Below are 26,218 nucleotides of genomic sequence, written 5' to 3' on the forward strand. Positions count from 1 at the left end.
GCCGCACATTAACTTGAATAGAAATTCTATTATCGCGATCAACATGTTCTAAGTAATTGGAGTCATTAAATAAGCCACGGTTATTTTCGATTCAATAATATGAAGATTGTTCCTCCATTCCACAGCAAAGTTTAGCTTTTGTAATAAATTAATACTGGGCTCCTTCTATTGATGCAGAATAGGTATCGGTGAGCGCTGTGTGTGCACGTAACAGAACCAGACTAACTGTTCCCGCGTAAGGTCAAGATCATCGGCTGAACAGGAAGTGATGGAACGTAGGCGTGATCTTGTCATGTAAACAATAACTTACAGTAGTGTCACATGTTGGCACCGCCATAATCCTTTTCTGAATGTGTACACAGCCGATTGTAGATCTATGTATGTATGTATGTATGTCACTGTCAGTTGTTCTAAAAGGCTGATTATCAGGTCGTGTAGCCAACTCGATCCAGTTGACGGCAATGTAGTCTAAGTTAATTACTCTTTAATCAGCTGCTAATGTTATTGTCATATTATATTTGAAAGATCATAAGATGCTCTCATTCGTCTGAAATCCTATTTTGCTAAAATAGAGAAATGGTCATATCAGGTACGCTTGCCATCAGAGATTTCTACAACTAAAGTAGGTTTCATTTGATGTTAAACACATCACCCTAATCGCTCATGAATCCAAGCTTCTGGATGTGACATTGATGATATGAGTTTTTATCCCCTAGGCATATAATGCGGAGCGTAACTCAAAAACTGTAAAATACTTTCTTACAAAACTTTGCATGTCTACCAGGTACATTCTTAACTGGTGCTTTTTGCTATTTAGGAATATTATAAATTTGTATCTTTTATGTTTCCATGGTAACAAGTTGGACTTGGGTTCTATAAGGGTGGTGTTCATTTCCAGAGCATAACTCAAAACCCATTGTAAACTTTCTAACAAAACTTTGCATGTCTATCAGACTCATGCTGAACTGGTGCCTTTTGCTATTAAGGAATTTTATAATTTTTTATTTTTTACATTATGGCAACAAGTTGGATTCAAGGTTTCATATAGGGTGGGTTCACTTATGGAGTATAACAAAGAATCTGTTAAATATTTCCTTGCATAACATTGCATGTCTATATATAAAGTACATACTGAACTGGTGCCATTTGACATTAAGGAGTTTTAGAAATGTTTATTTTAGAATTTCCATTGCAGCTCTTTTGACATGGGCTAAGAGAAATGTTGGGTCAGTTACCTGGTTTGGGACCATAATGTGTTAAAATGGGTGGGGGATATAGATGACTTTGTTGACTTGTTTAGTTATTGTTTCTTGTAATTTGTCATTTGTTTGCATAAAAAAACCCACAGAAACACACGTTTTACTTTCCATTTCACATGGATGCGACCATGGTGGATCTTTTGTTGGTAAACAATGTATGCTTCTTAAAGAACATTCAACTCTTGACTCATTACATACAGAATTGCACATTTACTTGTTGTTACTTTACAGACAGCTGCCGGGGGGATATGTCATCTTTCTGATGACTCTTGTTACATTTTCTCATCCAAATGTTCCATACTACAGATACTGAGGGGACAGCATATATGTTTTATGTTTTCCTTTGTATCGTTTCTTGGGACCAACCTGTATCAATTAAAGTGGATAGTCATGTTGCAAATGTTTTTGTTGTTTAAATTACGATCACTCTTGACAGTTCCAGTACTTGATATGGAGATTTGACTGTGGAATATTGAGGTGACAGTTCCAATATGTGGTACCTGGTAGCTGCCGATAACCCAGGTAGGTCAACATTTAAAATGAGATTTATCAGGAATTGAAAAGATATATATCTCATAGCCTTGATTGAAGTCATGGGAATTGGCCTTTCTTTGGATTGCAATATTTTTTGTAATAATGATGCCTACCACAATATATTGAATGCATTCTTTCATCTGTAATTTCTTATGAACCTGAACAAAAATAATCCAACAACTTGCATGGTCTGAAATGGACCAATTCATCAGACTTCCCCAGCACATTTTTGACAACTTCGTAGTCGTCAGCCATTTTGTTGGATGTTGCAATGTTCACATGCGCAAGCAGTAGACAGTAGGGCTGTGACAATTCACCGAGACCTACAATTTCATTGATACTTAAAGGTACACATGTCAGTTTGTGAAATCGCGATATGCTATAAATAGAACAGGAACTAACAGAGTTATGTCCCGTAATGGCATAAGTAGCATAGTGCCACCTGTAAGCATGGCAGAATAAGGGGATGTGACCACTGAGGATGTGACAACTAACTATAACTGATTACGTTTAACAACCATCCCTTCATTTAAAACTGTTTTGTTATTCTTTCTTAAAGTTTTTGAGATAATAATATATATATGTATGAATCAAGGGATTTTAGAGCTGTATTTCGGTGATTTCTTCATTTCTTCCAATTTGTGGTATATCGTGATACAAGTAGTATTGTCAGTCTGTTTCGTGATATGAATCAGGCACACCAGGCTCTATTATTCAGGAAGCTAGTCACAAATGGTTTCGCTTTTTCAATCACTGGAATAAGTTGCTAATTTCTTAATTTCAATTTGACTGGTCACTTGTGTAAGCTTTGTCTACAAGATGAAATTATGCATGCTAAAGAAAAAAGCAATATACCAGTTTTCAAATACATATTAATAAGTATTTCAAATCCTGATATACAGCACCTCTATTGATCTTATATTCCCATGATTAACCTATATGGCTGGTCTGCTGGGAGCTCGGCAAGTCCATCCCATGCTAAAGTCTGCACAATATGTAACATGCACAAGTGTAGTTAGGAAAATTTTAATTTTTTTTCCAGATCTGAAGTATGTGTTGCTGGTTGGCCGAGAGCACACAGTGGGGCGTAAAGACTGTGATATTCTCCTGACAACTGATCCCACTGTCAGCAGAAAACATTCAGTGCTGCAGCTGACCCATGCAGAGTCAAATCTGGTACTTCAACCATTCCTACATTTTGTTAGAACAGCTGTAGTAAGGGTACTGGACAGCATTCAGAGTACTAACTTTTCTAAGATGTACTTTTCAAATTTGTATTTTACTATATATATATGTGTACATGGTATAAGGAAATCACTCACTTCGTAACATATTTGCGGAAGAATAACATTAACAGTGCGTTACTTTTTTGAATGCGCCAACCTCATATGGATAAAACATCTTTTATAATACATCATAATTCCTGTTTTCTGTTGTGCTAACGAGTTAGGAAATGGTTAAAGACTTGCACATCTCTGTTTTCCCCAATTACAAACATCTATAGATATTCCACAGCCAAAAACTCATTCATCTTCAGTTGTCTGCGGACATACTTAAAATTTAGCAAATTTTTAATAAATTTGGATGAAATGTTCATAACAAGTACTAAATATAGCTTTGAAAAAATCATCGCGTCTATGACCAATCTCATTAAAATCAGATCTTAGTTTTCGCTACCGCTAACCAAAGATCCGTGTCACGTCAGAACGACCTTTCGCGAACATTGACCGACCAATGAAATGACTGACATGAAATCAACATTTGCCAATCAGAAGGCAGCTATCTCGAGCTTTACGGCACTAGTTTCAAACTGGCGACTACGCTTCGAAACATATGTTTAAAACTGACCAAAACAACATTCTGGAATGGCTTATAGATGGCATAGATTGTATGGATATAATCATAAAACCCGTAACTGTCGTTCGGAATACCCTCTGTTAAATATTTCGAGGTTGCATGACTAGGAAACACATTCCGACTGTCATTTTCAGGATCTGGTAAGCGACGCTCTGATTGGTTGGTCGAAAGGTCGTGCTGACGTGACCCGTAATGGGCATGATGGAGTGTCTTTCAGATCTTTGTTTAGCGGTAGCGAGAACTAAGATCTGATTTTAATGCGATTGGTCTATGACCAATCAAACTGGCGACAGTGTATTGTTTACTTCCTGATTTCGATCACACTTTATGTACACTCTCTGTTTTTTTACCCGGAGTACTGTGTAGCCAACTGCCAAAAGGAAATTGATATGCAAACACTTAGCTTTTCTATCCGCTCATGAGACAGAACATGTACATTGAACTGGTGACAAAAACAACGAAGTAGATAGTTTTTACTCAGCCCCTAAGGCTTTGATTTACCACTGAGCAAGGGTTGACTGTGTGTGTGTCGTGCAGAGCCACCCCCAGAAGTCTGCCCTGGTCACCCTGAAGGACGTGTCCAAGTTCGGGACGTGGGTGAACAAGAAGCGGATATCGGGAGAAGTTCCGATCAAGGATGGAGATGAGGTGGCATTTGGCTCTCCCAAGTCGGTCTTCCTGTGAGTTAGTCCTGAATATGTCTACAGTAAACTACAGTAATAACGAACTCAAAGGAACCACTAATTTAAGTTAATTATGACCCGAGTTCGTTATGAGCATGTATACAGCAAATGTCCGAGACCAAAAGCCAGTTCATTATATCCGTCAGTTCATTATAACATAGTTTACTGTACTTCCTTATTTTGAAAGACAGGTGTGTCATTGTACGCTTATCTCAATATCAGTACATGTCGTGATAATTGAGTCATGCTAACATGTATTGCAATACATAATGTTTGCTGAGTTTGCATGAAGTTCTTTCTGTTCCATAGGGCCAGCTGGACACGAGGTTGTTCCTATCAACCAGTTGTGTTAAACTAGCAGGACTTATCGTGGTATTGTGCAGATAGATTTAGCATACCGGGGTATTGCTTTTTTAAAATCGATAGAACCTTCAGCACTGTTACGCATGAATCGATGCATTGGTAGGTGTATTGTGTGTATCGTTAATTGTAAATTTACAATGCATGGATACATCAGGGAATCATGACATTCCTATTTAGAAGGAGTCACTTGCATTGGACGTAGCGATAAATCACTGCTAATGAACAATTCCCTTGGTAGTTAAATTTTCAGATCAACTGTTAACTTTACAACCGTAAGACATGTCTGAGAGAAAGACTGCTCCAAGCCTAACATTGTTGAAGTTGAACAGCAGTATAATCTAGAATGTAGCCATTTAAGAGTATATATTTCAGGAACACTTATTTTTTTTTGTCTGAGGGAAGATGTATTGTTACAGTGTTGTCAACGAGCCCTTCATCATCACAACCTCCTGCCTGGACGTAGCTTCGAAGAAATCCGCTAAAGCTGTAGTACGAACTTTTGGCGGCCATGTTGTAAGCGAATGGACGAAAAACTGTTCACTGCTGGTGATGAACAGTATCAGCGTCACCATAAAGGTCGGTTGTCTTCCCTGTGTGATGCAGTGACTCTATACTACACATTTTACAGGGATATTTTTATCTTTCTATGAAACACAAAACTGATTCACATAATATGTCAGACCCGTGAAGATCTGGGGTAGAATAGGTCTTCAGCAACCCATGCTTGCCGTAAGCGGCGACTATGCTTGTCGTAAAAGGTGACTAACGTTATCGGGTGGTCAGGCTTGCTGACTTGGGTGATGCATGTCATCGACTCCAATTGGGTGGATCGATGTTCATGATGTAAATCACTGGATTGTCTGGTCCAGACTCGATTATTTCCAGACAGCTTGAATATTGCTGAGTGCAGCGTGAAACAACAAACCAACCAACCAACCAACGTAATATGTTAAGTGTTTATTGAAGTATATCTGCCATATCTCAATCAAAAGTTAAGTTGTTTGTTGTTTAACACTGCACTCAGCAGTATAAATATAACAGCAACATGCAAATAATCAAGTCTAGGTCAAACTAAAAAGTGGTCGATATGAGCATGCCTGACCCCACCCCCCTTCCATTTGTTTGCCTTTAAGACACGTGTTTGTTGCTGGGGATGTATTCCAGCTGGAATCCCTCCAGGGTTAAAAAATCTGAACCTGGGGTAGATTCATTCAGGTTTGTACAGTAAGCTTAAAACAAACAGCTCTGGTCTTAATATTGAAGTAGGTACACCACTGATGACACCCATTATTTGTTGTCGATTCAGTGCAGTCAGGCAACAGTAAGTGTAATTTAGTGAACAAGATAATGAATGCTGTTAGTGAAACTCCGGGACAAACCACCTTCCCCCCATCCTTGTTTTAGAAGGTGGACATAGTTTAGTTGTCGATTTTAGGTGTTGTGTATGAATATAGCTGATCGATTAAGTAAAAACAACAACATTCATTTGTCATCTTATTCCATGTTCATAATCATGAATTGTTACATTTGACCACCGTTTTTGCTTTTCAAGATTTGATTGCTAACTGGAATTGGTGATTACTGCACAGGCGAATGTTCTGTGCTCAATCACTTAATAAAGACACATTTTCTGTTACAGTCTCTGAAATAAGCCTGATTTGTCATCTACAAAGATCCAATGTAAAAATACTGTTCTGTTTTCAGGTGATTTGTGCAATGATTACCCAGAAGTCCATAGTGCTCCCGTCATATTTGGAAAAACTTTTGGAACATCTCAAAGGAGATGTCGAGAAGCCTGACCCAGAAGTGTAGGTTGCTACAAGGAGCTGTTCTCTCCTACATTACTGTATGTTTGTTCGGGATGATGATCTGATGATATGATATCTCCGATTATTCATACTACGTGATGATAAGGATTGACAAAATGTTGTGTTGGCATCATAAATAATTTTGACAGCATCAGATAGCCTTTCTAGGCATTTAGAAACAGTATGCGTTAAAACAAAGTTACACGGCTGTCGACATATTGACAGTCAAGTCTCGTTAATCCGACACTCGTTAATTTGACAATCGGTTTTATCCGACACTAATGATGGGAACCGATTAAATCAGTGCTATTTAGACCCGTTAATCAGACTGTCTCGCACTCCCACTCCGACACACCAAATTTGCAACAATTTACCAAAATCACTTGTTAATCCGTGACAGTCATCAGCGTACTCCGTGGTCATCTGCCCGCGAGTACACAGCCCGTGTTTTGATGCAAGACGAGTCGGCTGGTAGCTGCATATTACAACGGCTGCAGCGATAAACTTGCTTAACAATAAACAATTAATGAACAATTAGTGTTTGTATTGTTATCTATCGTGTAGTTGTCCAATTTTCAATCATACTCGTTAATCCGACATAATCATATGCAACCAATCATGTCGGATTATCGGGAATTTACTGTATTTCATGCACATGCACTAAACGTTTCAGTGTATCAGCTGCTACCTGCTCTGTACCTCACTCATCTGATTCTGTGCACTTGGCTTTAAAGCAGAGTTGATGTGTCTGATATTTCAGGGGGCATAGGTGGCCATATACATTAAAGTGCTGGGTTTGAATCTCAAGATTCGCCCCTACTATTATCCTTGGTCTATCAGCTCTATGAGCTCGTGAATTTGAAGTGCTCCAATTTTCTGTGCAGAGTTGCGTCCCTTAGGCCTGCCTGAAACCTAGTCGCCCCGAACATGTTTCTTGGTGCAGCACCATATCCAATTTTGTGGGTGTCACCCAAATGCTAAAAGTCTAAGACATGTATCAGGTGAGGTGAGGTGAAATGGGGTTTAACGTCCGAACTGATGCCGATTTATAGTGCTAGCTCACAGAGATACCATGCCACAGTTTAACATGAATACCCCACTCAGACACAGTATACTAACTCCGAGCCGACCAGTCCTTGTTTTAGCCCCTTAATGCTGAGCGCCACACAGGGTAACAACAAGCACCATCTTTTAACGTCTTTTGGTATGACGCGGCCGGGGATTGAACCCCGGACCGTCCGCTTTCCGGGCGGTCAAGACATGTATCACTTCGTGCTGTCTTCAAACACTTTACTGAAAGGTTGTGATATGACTGGAATATTCTCCAAGGGTATATAACAAAAACACTCACTTGCAAAGTAGCTAACAAAGCCTGATCTGACCTAACTCAGTCTCTCTAACATTTTCTTTCGTCTTTTATTGCACTAATTCTTCTTGTGACCAGGTATCTGCCGACAGTGTCTGAGACCCAAGTCAACCCAGAAGAGGTGTCCTTTAAACCCAACCCAAACAGGGCCTCAGTGTTTGAAGGGATGAAGTTCATATTTCTAAGTCAAAGACAGGTGAGACAGACTTATGGCAGTTCAGTCAGGATCATGTTTGAAGACTCTGCCGTTTGCAAATTAAGCGTCATTTGTCTTGAAACTACCACTAGAGTTACCTGCCCTTGCTGTGTGCTCATCAAGGGGCATTCGTGACCAACTCGTGTTATTCCGGGACAAGCTCGGAATATGGCCATTTTTGCGCCCGGGTTCCATCTTAGCGCAAACGGGCATACCTAAAACAATTGTTAACTAGTTGCGTAATGGTTCACATATATTTCCCCATATATTATATATATTGCGGATGGAATTTAAAGCACATCGGGACGTGCGGAATTATACAGTATGATTGAACACATTTTACAATGTCTTGGGTATATTTTTAGATGCAAGAATGTAAATTCGAAAATTAATTCTGAGGGATTTTTTGACGAAGAACTTAAAATTATATGCGCATTCTGATTGGTTTGTCGTATTTTTGCACATAACATTCATTGATAGGGGGACGAGTCTTCTTGCTGGTTACGGAAATGGGCGAATGGTGACGAATGATCACGGGGAGGGGAGGTGGTGGTGACACCTGGATGGAAAATGAAACATTTATGTGTTTGGCGAAATATTTGATAAAGATGGTTATCAGTATCTGAATGACTCTGTAGGATTTTTTTTAATTTTGTGTCAGTTTTTTATTTTGTTATGATGTGCATGAAGGACATCAACCACCCATGAGGTAGTGTTTTTCACTTAAAATAAGAAAGATTGAAAACGTTTTGTTTCAAATAAACATGTTTTTTAAAGCTGTTGTAGCCACTTTTGTCCGTCCATTTTTAATGGAATATGCGATATATAGTTGTTTTTAGATATGACTATATACATGCCTGTATTACAAAAACAGGAGAAATAAATAAAAAATATATACCAAAATGAATATATAGTGCATGGTTTCAATTTTTCAGCTCTAATTTGTATATTAATCATTACTGCAGTTTATAACTTTTGTGCAAAATTGAACATGTTGAATTCTCACTTTGAAATCTCAAAACATTTATTGATGTAATGAGAGATTTTTACTGGTTCAACAATCTGGACATTATTTTGCAAGAAAATATGGAATCCTTAAAGACTGTTTTATGGAAGAATTCACCACTCATTTGATTTCTCCCAATAGACATACTTTGAGATTAATGCTAGTCTGCAAGCCCAAGACTACTAAATTGTGCTGAGGACAAGTAAAAATCGATTATCGGTAGTCCTCATGGACTTGTTGAATTTGAGGGCTATGATTCTGAAACTGTTTTCAATACTTCAATTTTGCTACAAATTGGAACTGAAAAAAACTCAGAAAATGTAACATAGGAAACGTTAAGTAGACTAGCTACAAACTGAGTTCCAGAGAAATAAGGTTTACCATATTTTCTTGAGAATAGTGCGCACCCATGTATAATACGCACCCCTCTACGGATTCAGTATTTTCGAAAAAAAAATTGAATGTCAAGCGCAGAAAAAAATTACACCGTAGATCGTTCAGAGAATTCCGGTAAACGAACGGGTGATGAGAAACTTGGTCAGTACAAATTCGAAATTTGAGATAAAAAAATCACCAGATATGTTTATTTACCGTTTAAATTGTATTTTTCGTTCTGCTAGGCATTGTTTTACATCCAGAAATTATGATTACCTTGTGTATTTTCTCGTAAACTAAGCCAGACAGTGTAATTACATGATTAATTTGCATACTTCAGTATGGATTTGTTGACATGGTATTTCCGGTGTTATGTGCTCACAGTAATATCTTTCCATGGGTAAAAATCAAAACGCATTATTTCGTGTATAATGCGCACCCCCTTCTACACAGCTGTGTTTTTTGGAAAAAAAGTGCGCACTATACTCAAGAAAATACGGTACACTAGTACACTGTGGTGAATTTGTGTAGATGTGATTGCATGAAGCTGTAATCGTTTTGTGTGTTGGTAGTTCAAGAAGATGAACCTAGCGGTGGAGTTGGCGGGCGGAATGCCGATACTGATGGAGGAGGGAAGTGATGACAATGATGACCGAGTACTGGTTGAGAGTGGAACTGTTGTCATGAACTGTGGCGCTGAAGACCTGAAGACTCTAACGCCGGCGGGGCAGGAGTGGGTTGCCCATGTCAACAAGTACCTCAAGCGGTGAGGGAGTGGGAGTAAATTAGTTGCCTCATTGACACCAGTGCTCCTGTTGGTTATTTGTAATATTTTTTCTTATTACCACGCAAGGCGAGAATTGTTTTTTTATTGGTTTATAGATTTATGACCCTAAAAAATGAAGAAATTTGAAAAGCATTAAAACTTTAGAAGCAACTACTTGTACATCACACATACATAATAATGCATACGCAGCAATAGAAATTGGCCCTCGTCCTATGGTCCTTTGCCAAACAACCCAATAGTTAAGGTATCATAAGGACAAGTAGAAATTTTCCATTTTTAAGTGTTTTGTTATATATCATTATAAGAACTTGTGGACTGAAGTGTTACTCTCTATTGCTGCATACGGACACACAGCAGGACAGATGAGGTCAGTTTCAGTCATACTGCTCACAGGCAGCAAATTCAATATGTTTTTGAAGAGCAATAAACAAAACGAAAAGATCCATGAACTCAAAATTCTATGTTTCAGAAAGAAGAAGAATGTGATCCAGGATGCAGAGATCGGATATGCTGTACTGTACTGCTCCACAGACAAACACTGTAACCCTGATATAGATAAAGGTAGATCGTCTGAACTGTAACTTCCGTATTTTCTTGAGTATAGTGCACACTTTTTTTGCAAAAAGCACAGCTGTATAGAAGGGTGTGTGCATTGTACACGCCATAATGAGTTTTGATGTTTTTTACCCCCAACAGAAAGACATTACCGTGAGCACGTAACACCGGAAATACCATGTCAACAAATCCATACTGAAGTACGCAAATTATTCATGTAATTACACTGACTGGCTATAAAAAGTGTTCTTTATAGATCTGGACTTATGTTTGTAACATATTTCATTACTTCTATTAAAAATTCCTTTTTAAATTGTTTTAATTAATTACGGCGAAATCATGTGTGGAGCGATCGGAAGATCCCACAACTCACCAATATAAACAGCAACCACGGTAGGATTACCCCTACTGACGCCTTGAAACTACCTTTAGTTGACAGAGAATGGATACATACATCATAAATGCCATACTTTGTCTCGTTAAAAGTCAAAGACGTTGTAGTTTGACGATTCTATGTCAACATGTAGTTCTTGCGATCACGTGCGCGGGAGCCTCGACGGTGACTGGTCAAACTGGTTCCATGGGGAAAAAATAACCAGCAATAGCGATCAGCTGCCATGCTAAGGGTTATTATTATTTTAAATGTATTTAGTAAAAGCTGCAACTAAATTAACAAGATATTTGAATATATTATTCCTGATAACAAAAAAAATAGTTTCAGATACATTTTTGCCGATCATTGCATTAAAATCCTGTAAAGTTATATCATTGGGTGTGTCTTGACCGAATCACCGGTAGATTCAAAGAAAACATGTGTACAGCTGATTGCTGTTTCCGGCTTAGTTTACGAGAAAATACACAAGGTAATGCCTAGCAGAACAAAAAATAGAACTTAAATGGTAAATCAACATGTCAGGTGATTTTTCATCTCAAATTTCAAATTTGTACTGACCAAGTTTCTCATCACCCGTTCGTTTACTAGAATTCGCTGAAGGGGAATGGTGTAATTTTTCTCTACGTACTAATATTCCATTTCTTTTTCTCTAAAATACTGAACCTGCTAGAGGGGTCCGCACATTATACTTGGGTGCACACTATACTCAAGAAAATAGGGTAAGAAATATTGACTCAATGGCCCACTTGCACAGTTATCTTAGCGGTAAGATGATCGTAACTCCCATACTTTAACATAGGCTTACGATAGTCTGAGCGCTAAGATCGCTTTGTGCAAGTGCGATCAGTTCCTGGTTAAACCATCTCAACTCTGCTGGAATTTGCCCATTGTTATCCCATGATATTGAGAAATCTTGCAATATCTTATCAATGATATGTGTCCTTTAAGCCTGGCAACTGTTTTATCATGGCTCAAGGTTATCCTGATGGTCGCGCTAATGACTGATAAATATTGATTTTTGTGCCTGTTTCCTGTGTCAACCTAAGTACAGAAATATTGCTCATTTGTAGGGGTCATACTGAATGATAAATTGTGACATCTCTGTTGTTGCATGACATCAGTTTGGATCAGGGATGAATGTTCAATGGTAGGAGAGAACAAGAAACATTCATCACATTATGGTCTTACTGATGCTTGTTAGCTCACCTGGCTTTTGACATATGGATGTTTAGCATGGATGTTTAGCATGGTCAGTTATACATTTATGCTTCTCCTTGTCTTGACTTTTTTTGTTCAAATCCTTTTGAAAGTACGTGAATATCAATGCTGACAGCAACTTTTGTTAAGTGGCTGACTTTGTTGACATTTTAACAAAGTAATTACATATCCAGGAGAGCATCTTCTCGAGACAACGGAGGTAACTGATTATGAATAGTTCAGTTTCCAGAGGAGTCTATGCATAGTCCAATCAAAATTGCGTATCCAGTTCGTATACTGTTGTGCAGGATTTGCAAAGCAATTGATTGTACCGTCGTTATCAATGTTTTCATGTTTTAAATCAAGGTGCTCAAGTAATTTAATGCACTTTGTAAGATTGGGCCCGTTTTATAATAATATAGATCTTGATTATTGATCAGATTGTCTTGACTGGGTGCCATCATTTTGTTTGAAGCAAATTCGAGTAATATGATAGGTGGAATCTGATTAGTCAATAGGAAGAACAAAGAAGGAACGTAACTCGAAATAGCCATTGATGACAACATTCCAGGCTAGTTTTCGGCAAGGGGGGGATCTAGACTTTTACAGTCAGTTAACTCCCTTGCCATGGGAAGATGTCAGGTGTGCTGAACTGCCCTGGCATTGTGTTGTGAAAAAAATTGATATTAAAAGTTGATGTATATTTCTTCCAGCCCAGCAGCTGTTTCAGAATCTCCCATCACAGTCTCTGTCTCAGTGTGTAGCAGAACACACAATGCCAGATGTCCTGGCGGCCAACACAGAAGTCTCGCCAGGGTACAGCAGATTTGTAGACATTTTATCAAGCTATGGAAAACAACTTATAATTCTCAATCACTGATGCATCAAGGGGAAAATATATTCCTTTTTTTTTTAGACTAATAATCAAAAGTTTGACTTGGCATGTCTTGGAGCATTTCTTTTTGCATTTGAAAATAATGGGGGCCTTACTGCATCTATTCTTCAAAAGAAATACATTGCTGTTTGGTACCCTACCATGTGTTGACTGTGCTTGTTGTAAGAGTTGACTAAAGTGAGTGGTTAAGAATATTACTAGGTTCATTGCATGTCGGGGCACGGGTGGCCAAGTTATCTAAGGTGTCGCAGTTCGCTGTACAGAGTTGCATCCCTTGGGCACACCAGAAACCTATGATCATTAGAGTTCTGGTTCACCCCGATTATGTTCAAGGTTTGTCAGCTCCAAACCCCCTGCTCGTAGATTTCACCGAAGTGGTAAACGTCTGCAACCGAAGTGGTAAACGTCACTCTCAGACTAACTCTCTGACTCACTCGCTCGCTCGCTCGCTCGCTGCATGTCATTGTGACCTGATAGCAAGGGATGGTGCTCTTAATATCAACTGCTGGTTTATCCGGCCCAGACTTACTTTACCAACGTGACATGGCCCAGAGTTTGCTTACTGTGGCGTAAAAAACAACAAATAGACGTGTTTAACAGATCTGGAAAGCCTTTTATGAGTCTGGGTGGTTTTCCATAGGTCAAAAAGTTTTCTTCATATTTTATAATTTAATGTCAAGTAATGGTACCGTTTACTAAAGATGATGTCAGTCAAAATCTTTGTAAGACTTCCTGAATGTATTTAGTATTTCACATGTCTTTTTGTTTCAATTGGACTTGTTTTGTCTTAATTATACTGTAACCAATTGTTAACATATTTTGGTGACTACTATTTAGGTTTTTGTAAGATACTGGTCTTTATTGATTATCCCTGCCTTTTGCAGGAGAAGAAGAGGTAAGGCAGGAGAAATTGCTGCTGGCAAATCTGTGGTTGATGAGAGCGTCTTACATGCACAGGTGAGAACCAACATGTTTACCACTGTAATGAAAGGCCCATGTGTTACTGTGATATTGGATTGTGGCATAAAATAACATTCACTCATGACGTCCTCAAGTGCTTGGCCCATGTGGATTCTGGGTTAGAGAAAGTCCCCAGCAACCTATCCTGGTCATCGGTGGGACTAGATGGATCGGGTGATCATACTCACTGACTTGATTGTATGGTGGATTACATGTCATTGTACACCTACGATGTGGATGTGTGCTCATAGTATCAGTCACTGGTTTGTCTAGTGCAGACTCTTCATCTAAAGGCGACTATGCTTGTCGTAAGAGGCGACTAACAGGATCGGGGTGATCATGCATGTCATCGAATCCCAATTGCGTGGATCGATGCTCATGATGTCAGTCACTGGATTGTCTGGTCCTGACTCGATTATTTACGGGCCGCCATCATATAGCTGGATTATTGCTGAGTGCGGCATTAAACAACAAATAAACAGGAAAAAACATGTCAATGTCAAGAAGCTAAAATGTTGGAGAGTTTAGCTTCTAACAACAAGCAAATCAAGTGGTTGGACTCCTTACCTGTCAATAGTGTATAACATGTTCAGAAAATGTGTGATGTTTCAATATGTGAAAATGAGGAAAGTACTGTTCGAAATGTTACAAAGTAATGAATTTTAACACCAGTTTACAGTTTTGCTAGAGTCACGTTACCATGGTTACCAATATGATGTTATGCTTTCCAGGCTGTGAAGGTGAAACGAGAGGACGTCGGCCATACTGCAGCCACGCCCTCCAAGAGGAAGAGGTTAGTCGATCCTGAAGAACATTCATGTCTCTTGTTAGATAGTCTGCTTTGGTTTTATCGACAACCAAACCAGACGTGAAATAAAAACTTAAGGTTGTTGTTTCCACCATTTAGTGGCTACATAGGATTTCGAAGTCTGTTCCTGTTAATTTAACAGACTTAGTAGAATGAATACTGCATGCTGACAGATGACCATCCACACCCTCTTGTATGACAAAAGTTCTATAAAAGTCTGTTGATTATAGCAAGGGTTTCAGGTGTCCCAGTTAGGTAAGGTGCTACAGTTTGCTGTGCAGAGTTGTGTCCCTTAGGCATGCCAGAAACACACGATCATGGTTTAGAATCCAAGTTCACCCTGATTATGTTTCTAAGTTCGTCTGCATCATACCCATGCTCATGGTTTTTACCCAAATAGTAAATGTCTGAGACCTTCATCTCTTAAAACCCTCATGACAGGCTGTGGTATAACGGAAACACTGCACAAGGCAGCTTTAAGCCAAACAGACTAACAATGAAACCACCCCCTCTCTCATGATAGTGTAGCCTAGTGGGCAAAGCATATTTTTGTGTTAAGCCAGGGTTCAACTCCCCACCAGCTGTGCTATTGTTAAGACGTTCTTAAAAAAGCTTCAGCCATACTCACTTACTACGAGCATGAAGAAAAGTTCTGATGAGGTCTATTCTGATAATTCCAGGACAGAGGAGGCGAAGGAGGAAACACAGACAGAAGCACGTGAATCTAAGAGAATCAAACAGGAAGTGGTGACACCTGCAAAGTCACAGACACAAGGAAGGTCAAGATTAGAAGTGTCTCCAAAGCCAGACCCAGATGTCCAGTTAACCAGGCAACCAAAGCAGAACCCTTCCCCCGAACCGAAACAGGAATCAGTCGCAAAGGGCCGAGGAAGGAGGAGCCCATCACCGGCTGCTGTGAAGACTGCGTCAAGAGCAAGAAGCCGCTCTCCATCCCCTTCTCTGAGTCGAAGATCAGCTAGAGGGAAGAATGTATCCCCTGCAAGGGAGGTAATCAAAGATGAGGACATGTCACCATCGAATCCTGTTTCTGGTAAAGGAAGAAAGTCTGTATCTCCCAAGCCTGCAAAATCCCAGAGAGTGAAAGATGAACTGTTTGAAGAACTTGATGATGATTTTGATATGAGTGTTAAGACGCCAACCGGGAGTCGGATTTCGGGGAGAAAATCACAACATTCTCATGTTTTGAATGATGAAGATGTTGAAGTTCAGTCAGGTTCAAGTAAGACATTCAAAAAGGTTAAGAAAGAACAAGAAAGTGAAGCGTCAAAAGTCATGCCTAAAACCTCTCCACCTTCTAAAACCAATAAACGTGTCCTGCTTGATAACAGTGATGGAGATGACCTTGGTCTGTGGCAAGGTAGACGGCAAGGTCAGAAGCAGACGTCAAGGGGAGATGACTCCGATGACTTGATGGATATTTTGTCTTCAAAACACAAGAAACACAAAGCAAATACTAGTGGAACAAGCGTCAGTGATGAAGACAATTTGTTTGATGATATTCCATCTTCAAGAACAAATGCAGCCCAGTCTGAAGTAGCCAGACAAGGGAAGGTGGCCAAACAGGATGGGAGGGGGGCCAGACAGGAGAAGTCACCCTCCCCAAGTCCCACCAGACGTATCAAAAGGGATGTCAAAGAAGATAGCGAGGAGGACACGATAACGGAGCAGACCCGGGTCAAGACAGTGTCCAGGAGGCAGAACAGAGATGCCAGGTCCAGAGTGGATGTGCTGGAAGTGCCAGAGGAAGAGCCAGTCACAGCTGCGGAGGTTGGTATCTTCAGCTTTACATGATGTAGGACAGGGTATCGGTTATGGGGACTTGTGCTGTGCAGGTGAAGTGAGGTTATGTGGGTTATACGGGGCTGACGTCGCTTTCAAGATTATTGCACTAGTATAGCGACAGAGTTAGTGGGATGGGTGTGGGTGGGTTTGTGAGTGTGGGTGGGTCCATTTAAACACAATATACTGACTCCGAGCCCACCCACCTTTGTGATATCCCCTTACTGCCAAGCACCAAGCAGGGTAACAAGAAATACCATCTCTTTACGTCTTTTTGGTAGGACATGTCCGGGAACTGAGCAACCGACCTTTTGCTTGTGTTTTACATGATTTAGGATGGGTATAGGTTATGTGTTCTTAGGACTAGGCAGGGTTTTACTGAAACAAGTGTACTGTGCCCTATGCTCATAAAAGTGTTTCTGCATGTAGGTTAAAGGTACTAGGCTGATGTCCATTGCTGTAGTGAAGGGTAGGCCACCACACATGAGTGCAATCTGTATATCATTGAGCACACTTTCTCTCCTTGTTGTGCCAACATTTATGGACATCTTGTCCATACAAGTTTAATGTTAAAATACTGTTGAAGATACTTATAGAGTGATACCGATTCTATCTCACTGTGCAGAGTTGCGTCCCTCAGGCACGCCAGAAACCTATGATTGTGGGTTCGAATCCCGGTTCGCCCCGATTATGTTTCTAGGTTTGTCAGCACCATACCCGTGCTCGTGGGTTTCACCGAGGTCGTAAAAGTCTGAGACCTGCATCACTTGGGGCTTTCCTCCCACATTAGGCTGACACGCCGCGATATAACTGTAATACTGTTAAAAGCGTCATGAAGCCCAACTCACTCACTCACTACCTCACTGTACCGTAATGTCTGAGATAGGCACCGTGCTTAAAAAACAATAATCCTCGACTTTTGTAAGTTATAACTTGGGCCGACCATACAGCCCTGCCGGGTACCCACACAGCACCTCTGGAAGACCGTGATCCAGTCGTGTGCAAGACTTTAGTTTTCAATACATACATGTATTTCATAAAACACCTAAAATGTTTGGATGAATTCTATATTTTATAATGCACTGTCATAGAAGTGGATGTTTAATACTATCAAAAACTTTGGCAAAGTAAATAAAAACAATAGAATCTTCCATCTGTAGATACATATTTCCTAGTCATGTCTTGCAGTGTGAACCGTTGAATAACCTTCTGAAACTCAGCTTGACTTGCACAGATAATGTTATTATCAGCATGACTATTTTTGAAGTTGTTCATTTATATTTAAGTAAATACTTTCACAGGCACTGGTAATAATGTAAGCCCTTCTTTTGAAGTGGACATACAATTGCTGTGCAGCGTTTTCCAGAAAAGTTTGCTGTTTCAATCTTTGCTTTAATAAGTGAATATATATTTGAGCTATGACTTAAATTTAATGTTTAAGTAATGGATGGGATTCCATCTCATTCTGGCGCTGTATTATCTCCATCTTGAGCTGATCAGGTAAATCTCATCTTCCTGAGGCAAGGGAGTTAACTGAATTTAAAAGTCCAATTTCCCCTCTTGTTGTTAATGAACCATATGATGATATCATTATGGGATTTTGATTGGACTATGTGTAAGCTCGTTAGTCCAGCCAAAATATAACCTCATAATTCCAGCCTAGTTCGGCAAGGGTGGAAACTGGACTTTTAAAGTCAGGTAATTCCCTTGCCTCAGGAAGATGGCAAATCTTGATAATATTCATTACAGTGAGGCTTATGCTCTGATAAAACAATGGTAACGTCATCTGCTATTGAGGAAGTGACTTCTCACGCACTTAGCAAACTAAGATACAACTACCCTTAATTCCGCTTATCTTGTTACAAGAGGAAGGCTTCCTTGTGTATTATGTTGTGGGAGATTTATATATTTCCCCAATTTGTCAGTTATGTCTTTTATCATGTTTATAGAATAACATTTGTCTCTAATGGCTTCCTCATTAACTTCTTTCTTCCCATGACATGTTGATTTGAATATAGAACGTGAAAGTCACCGGTTATGTGATGGTGTGGCCCCCAAAGCAGGGGCCGATTAAGCTGCTGGCCCATTGGCCCGTGGCCAGTTAAAATTTCAAAGGGCTTGTTGAACGTACAGTAGGCCATTCTGGCTAGTCAAAATTTCACCTCTTCTCCTTGCATGTTCAATTTTTTATAATTTTGTTATTATTTTAAATATTTAGAGCGGGATGAGGTTATGTGAATGGTTAACTCAAAAAAATATGTGTGTTTTATCATCTCTGTAGAATGACAACCGGACGCCATTTTGTAATGTTGCGTACAACATCTTTCTTTCCTCATAAATCACCACGAAATGAGGCAAATGGAAGCCAAGATTTAATCTCAGAGTGCAGGAAACAGCATTTCAGGGGTGAGGAGTTCTAACATTTTCAGAGCCCTGCTAGGTGGCTACGTGACCTTAGGTTTAGGTCACTTCGCAGCCTCTGGCGTTTTGTTGTAGGCCAATTAGTTTGGAGAAGGGCAGGTAAATTTTAAAAGGACCTAGTCCTGGTGACTACATACAAATTTGTTGTTAAATCTACCCCTGCAAAATAATTTAAAAAGCAAAGTCAAACGTTATTAGTCACTTTGGCCATAGTATGAACATGATATGTGTCAACAGTCACAATCATCTGAACGTTATTGTGGGCTTGTCATGTAATGTTGAAGGATGGGTTCAATTCTCCACATTGGTACAAAGTTTGACGCAAGATAGGGCTGCATTATTGCTAAAATCAGTGCAAAACCCCACTCTCCTATCAGTATGTGATAACATCACGTGTGTCACTGCCACAGTTGAATAGTACATTACTTCATGATGTTCATTGTTACAGGATAGAGACAGTACCAGGAATGGAGGTAACCATGACAACAGGACAGTCCCGACAGGGTTCCTGACAACCAGGCTGCCCATCAAGGTAGTGCACTATTTCCTCTTCTGCCAGTCTCTGTTTACCAAATTCAGATAAGTCCTATATTATCTCTTTAATGCCGAGCACCAGCTAGGGCAACAAGTACCATCTTTTACTTCTTTTGGTATGATGCGTCCGGGATCGAACCTCCGTCTGACACTCCATCTACTAGGTCAGGGATGCAGTTATCGTGGACTTCCTGTGACACTGGTATTACATCACTTTCAATTTCCGCCATTAATTAGACAATCTTCGAATTAATATGCTGTGTTGATATTTCCTGACTAATATCCCGTATTAGGAATAGGCTAGCCTCTTTTTTTTCTGTTGCCATGGTTTCAGGAGCAGACAGTGAAAAGAGAAGATTTCATCAAAGAGGAAGATATCCCAGCTCCTGTCATGGTTACACAGTTTGTGAATCTGGTTACCAGGCAACCTAAACACCCAGCCAAGAAGTCAGGGAAGAAAGATATTCCTGATGGATATGCTGAATGGAATGGCAAACTTGTGAAGAACTTCAAGAGGTTTAGGAAGGTAATAACATAAATTATGACAAGCCCAGGAATTTATGAAAACAATAACTTCTGAACTAATAGTGATGTTTATAAAGCACAAAGCCCAGTGCCCAATTCCACAAAGACAATTGTAAGCTTATGTTAAAGTATGGGAGTTGTGATCACCTTAGCGCTAAGATCGCTTTGTGGAATGTTAGCCTGGTGTTTTGTTTAATTGGTTGATTGTGAGTTGTTATTCCGACTGTGTTAGATGTTCCATATGATATTGATCACTGGCTTTCCTGGACCAGACTCAATAATTAATTGACTGCCATCATGTAGTAGGACAATTACTGACTGTAGCTTTAATAATATTCACTCACTCACTCTCTTTATTTAGCAACAAAATGTTAGACAGCTTTGCGATCTAAGGCTTAAAAAAATAAAGTTGGATATCAGGCAATGACTTTTGAAAATATAGTGCGGCAGGCAGTGCTTTTTTTTCTTTTTCGCTTGTTCAAACAAATATGTAACCAGATAGGCAGTTGTGTACCATCAACCTGGGAAAGGGCCTCCCTACATAAACAAGCATACAAACTCCTATTGCCACCATGACCATAACATGAGATGCACAGTAAGGCAGGGAAGTAACTGTGTGCTGTATTGGATGGCATTTTTTTTAAGTATTAGGCTTTTTTTATCCCCCACGCCAACGAAATTGGCGGGGATATTGAAATGTGTTCCGTCCATCCTTGCAGAAGTGTACGTATGTGTGTCCGTCCTGAAATCGTTTCCGGAGCGTAACTCAAAAACTGTCAATTACTTTCTTAAAAAACTGTGCATGCATGTCTACCAGGCACTTACTGAACTGGTGCCTTTTGCTATTTAGGAATTCTGTTATGGGGTAGAGTTTGTTTCCGGAGCATAAGTCAAAACCCATTCTAACAAAACTTTGCATGTTTACCAGACACATACTGAACTGGTGCCTTTTGCTATTTAGAAGTTTTATGAATTTTTATTTTTTACGTTTCCATGGCAACAAGTTGGACTTGGTTCTGTAAGGGTGGTGTTCGTTTCCGACTGATGTTGACAATCTTCCTTTTCAGTCCAGCCATGCAGGAGCGAACTTTCTTCCTCGCATCATCGGCGGCAGCGACCTTGTTGAACATATTGGAAGTCAGCGCCGTGAGATAGATGACTGGTTCCGAGATGCAAGACAGGTGTGTATCATTGTGTCATTAGGGGAAACAAGTGGTCCAGTTGTCTAAGGTGTGTAATTTGGTGTCTCTTTGCCTTTGGCATGTCAGAAACCTAGGCTCAAGGGGTTATGATCATTTCTATGTTTCTGGGTTTCACGTCTAAGGCCTGCGTAAGTCTGACCCCACATAAACCTAGCATGCTCGAAATACTACTAATACAGTATTAAGCCAAACCCTGACATTCCTCACATCAAACTGACACACCATGATATAACTGAAGTACTGTTCAAAGTAGAAATTAACCCAACTCACTCACTTACTGTTATAAACCGGGCATTTAAAGTTTAGTCAGCACTGAATTTTGGAACAAATTGGCAACAATACTGCTAAATATGTTACAATTATTTGTTCTCTCTTGTAATGCATGATGAGATAATGTAGCACAGATTAATTTGTAATTTGAGTGGTAGATAGTATAAACATCGGACTTGAATATTTTAGTTGCTTGTCGGTATAAATGGCACCCGTGAAGATCCGAGGTAGAATAGGTCTTCAGCAACCCATGCTTGCTGTGAAAGGCGACTGCTTGTTGTAAGAGGCGACTATCGGTATCGTGTGGTCAGGCTCACTGACTTGTTTGATACATGTCATCATATCCCAATTGCGTGGTTCAATGATCACGATGTCAATCACTGGATTGCCTGGTCCAGACTTGATTGTTTACAGTCATATAGCTGGAATATTACTGACTGCAGCATTAAACAACAAACACACTTCTATTTGTAAATGTATAACATATATTGAAGGTATTAGTGTGTTGTTCAGTGTTGATAGTCCCGATAAAGATATCTCAATTTCTGAAATAGCATCAGCATGAACATGATTAAGTAAGAATTAGTCCAGGACTGTTTTCAATCTTTGAAGATGAATTGGAACCATGGTTTGGAGACGAACCATGAGAAAACACAAGTTCTATAGATGCATTTGTCAATACTTGTTCTTGTCTCTTTGAGGCTGAAATAATGCTGATGCGACGTTACATTTTAATTCCCTTACCTACTCACTGTAGGTCCATGGTCACATAATAATGGTTATCTAGGATTAATTACAAGAAGATTTGTAAACCATGACATCTCACTATTAGTGAGGTGAGGTGAAATGGGGTTTAAGGTCACTTTCAAGATTGCTCTGTGCGTGCGTATACTAATGCCGATTTGATAGTGCTAGCCCACTGAGATACTATGCTGCAGTTTTAACATGACTATCCCACTCAGACGAAGTATACTGACTCTGAGCCGACCAGTCCTTGTTTTAGCCCCTTAATGCCAAGTGCCAGACAGGATAACAAGTACCATCTTTTAATGTCATTTGGTACAATGCGTCAGGGGATCTGCTGACCACTAGATGCTCTATCCACTTGACCACGGAGGTGGTCTCCGGGCAGATGCTCTACCACTTGACCACTGAGGCATTCCTAGTATTAAGTCAGCCATCACATGGTTATAACAACACCAAATGTTGAGCCTGACTTATGTCATTAAATCTTTTCCAGATGTATTTATCATGTTTACTGTTTGGTTTCCTTTTTCACAGGCCGAGAGTCAGGAGAATGAACGTGAACGAGAAGCTGAAGACCTATTTAAGTGAGCACAGACGTTTTTTGTTATGTTTCACTCTGCACTTAGCAATAGTCCAGCTATATGATAGCAGTCTGTAAGTAATTGAGTCTGGACCAGACAATCCAGTGATTGACATCATGAGCATCGGTCTATGCAATTGGGATACCATGACATGCATCAACCCAGTCAGCGAGCCTGACCACCCATTGATGATTAAGAATATGGTTCCCCAGCAATCTATGCTGGTCGTAAGAGGTGACCAATAGATAGGGTGATCAGGCTCAGTCACTTGGTTGATTGTGTGTCATCGTACCCTGACGATGTGGATCCTTTGTTTACAATATCAATCACTGGATTTCTGGTCCAGATTTGAATATGTACAGACCGCCGTCATATAACTGGGATATTGCTGAGAGCGTCGCTAAGAACATGAAAATATTTGATTGGTTCCTCTGTAGTCTTATGAACACCTTAAGACACCTCTGTGGTGTCTGCATCCCGCTCATTCATTCATTTACAATCAGCTGTCCCGACTTGGGGCTATAGATAGACAAATTGGAAAAGTTTGTGAAAGTTTGGGCTGTAATACCTACAAGGCACTACATCTCTGAATGGCAACAGATAATAAAATATTTTTTATTAAGGCTTAAATAAATAAAAAGAATGGTTTTTGAAAATATAGTGCGGGCGGGCGGTGTCTTTTTTTTTTTTTGGTTGTTCAAACTAGTATGTAGCCAATGAACAGTTTTGTAATCAATAAACAATTGTGTATAATCAACCTGTATTCCTTGATGAGTAAAATACTGGAATACAGTATTTGACTACCGTTGGACTATATTTGGAATATTTAAGGATTTTTTATATTTTTTTTAAATGGAAATAAAAATGAAACGTGCGGCAAACTTATACCTTATTTCACCAATAGCCATTTCACTGGACCCGGGGTTTCACTTTTTAAATGGAATCCTTTTTCCTTGTTGCAATGGCTTCAATGTCCACAGCTAGATCACATAAATGTTGGACACATGTGATGGTTGTGAATATTCAAACATTTTTGTATTGTTTCTTTCAGTTGGGAACCCACCAGTCGCAACAAGAGGTCAAGGTAGCTGGCGAACAACAGACATGTCTTGTTACTTGTAACGTTGTGTGTATATATATATATATATATATATGCATATTCAATAAATAGTGTTCCCTTCACTCCTCTTACTTTGTTTTTTTATCCTGCAGGGATTCTGGCTAATTAACCAGTGTGAAACCAACGAACACAAAGAAATGGTATACGATTAACAATTGTATTATAAAAGGAACGAGGGTTACAAATCAATACAAATTACTGCAAAGTTATTACAATGGCAGTACACAGTAGAGTGTCAGTACAAAAGATTCCGTGGCAGTGCAATTACAGTGGCAGCATGAAATACAATAACAGTGGTAGTAGCAATAAAGTCAGGGATAATGATATTCACTTAGCAGCAACAGTGGTCAAGCTTCCAAAATAGGTTAAGGCTGGATATCCGGGGTGAAAACAATGATCTGCACAGAACTGCTGGTCTTGATGTAATGTGAGATGAGAGAGACACGCTCATGGCCCCTTATATCGTCTTGGTGAATGGAATTTGGAGCATTTTAAATTCACATATTATTATTATTAAATACCTTCTACAAGATTCCAGAATACACTCAACTCCAAAAGCATCTAAATATAGCAACTTCCACACCACCGCTTACATTAGATGGCACTAACCTTTGACCGGACAACAAGCCTGACAACTAACAATTGTCAAAACAATTCTATTAACTAATTCTACTGCATCTCAACAAAAAACTTTTAATACAATTACAATGTTTTTTAACAATAAATTACACTTTCGTATACCAGTTTAAGGTAAATATGTTTACAAATGTGTGAATAAATCAATATTGCAAGGAAATGGTCCATTTCTTCCTGTTTATTCATGTTAACGCATAGAATGGAAGTACCTCTCATGTCTCATAATTAAAAGAAATGCACATACTACATGCACCCAACCACACACATACACCCCTGTGGGATCCTTGGTCTGAACAGACCCCCCTATGCTTCTTGTAGACACAGGGGACTGGGTGGTCAGGCTCTGTAACATGGCACTTGGGTCGGGTGGTTCCTGAGTAGTACCCGGGTACCCACAGTACTACCCAGACCAGTGGTTAGTCACATGATATATTGTTAAATGACAAAAACTCACTAGAGCTCAGTGGTTACACTACAAGTCACTAATGTTAGCATTTCTTTCTGAAGATGCACACATTCCTTTTGTCTTGTACATATGTTGGAGTAAAGATAAAGCTTCAGTCTACTTCAGTGTACGCATGATTTGATAGTTTCATACATGTATCTAAACAGTTTTTGCCAGGGCTACAGTTAAACTATTCCCAATGAGACATTGTGTTTTTCCAACTCTTGAGACCTGCAGTGGGTACCTGGGTAGGGTCGGGTAATAGGGGGTTGGGTACCTGGGTAGTATATTTGCCCCAGCCCTAGTGCCAGCATACCCTTACAACAAACATGGGACGTTGATCCAATACTGTTTTCCCTGGTCTACAGAACCATGTGCTACAGCTAGAATATTGCAGACAGTGAAATACAACTACAAATGCACCAAGCAGCACAATTTTCACTCATTGTGCTTTTCTTTCTCCACCTTTTATGGGGGGTTACTTTGAAAAATGTTGTGGTTTTTTTTCATTTTTACCAAACATTTTTTAATGTATTTGTAAACCAAAAAATAAGAAAACATATGCCTTATGGGTATTTAATCTTGTTACCCCTACTCTAAGAGCCGTATCGATTCTGAAATATTAATTGACCCCAGTATCCTATAGAGGGGGCTGATATGGATCAGGTGGTCTGACTCGGTGACGTTGATTGGCTGTCCTCATACGCTGACGGCATGGATCCAGCTCATTTTATAATAACTGGTTTGTGTGGTGCAGATTATTTAGCCGGGGATAGATAATTATAAGTCGTTAAGAATACCGTATAACATGGCCAGGATTGATATAGCCCGAGACTTCTAACTGTGCTGAGGACAAGTTAAAATCCAGAGATAGTAGTTCTCATTGACTAGTAG

At 39.6% G+C, this 26,218-nt stretch overlaps 1 protein-coding gene across 3 annotated transcripts; it reads left to right on the forward strand.

Moving 5' to 3' along the window:
* Positions 1-250: 250 nt before the first annotated feature.
* LOC139452357 (nibrin-like) lies at positions 251-24,250 on the forward strand. Of its 3 annotated transcripts, none has more exons than XM_071233824.1 (18): positions 251-382; positions 1,696-1,781; positions 2,836-2,969; positions 4,188-4,330; positions 5,113-5,272; positions 6,401-6,504; positions 7,949-8,066; positions 10,020-10,213; positions 10,704-10,795; positions 13,094-13,196; positions 14,160-14,232; positions 14,967-15,028; positions 15,724-16,831; positions 19,713-19,796; positions 20,133-20,324; positions 21,391-21,504; positions 23,077-23,126; positions 24,175-24,250. In XM_071233824.1, exons 2-18 carry the CDS (start codon positions 1,751-1,753, stop codon positions 24,209-24,211), a joined length of 2,799 nt encoding a protein of 932 aa, XP_071089925.1. In that variant the 5' UTR covers positions 251-382; positions 1,696-1,750; the 3' UTR covers positions 24,212-24,250. The 3 variants fall into 3 exon arrangements, 2 of the variants coding, with proteins under 2 accessions (XP_071089925.1, XP_071089916.1); XM_071233815.1 differs by having other exon boundaries at positions 251-378; XR_011652364.1 differs by lacking the exons at positions 20,133-20,324; positions 21,391-21,504; positions 23,077-23,126; positions 24,175-24,250 and adding an exon at positions 19,125-19,249 and having other exon boundaries at positions 251-378; positions 19,713-19,785.
* Positions 24,251-26,218: the final 1,968 nt, after the last annotated feature.

Source organism: Haliotis cracherodii, unplaced genomic scaffold, assembly GCF_022045235.1.
Source record: "Haliotis cracherodii isolate W230 unplaced genomic scaffold, xgHalCrac1.p SCAF_10, whole genome shotgun sequence".
Lineage (NCBI taxonomy): Eukaryota > Metazoa > Mollusca > Gastropoda > Lepetellida > Haliotidae > Haliotis > Haliotis cracherodii.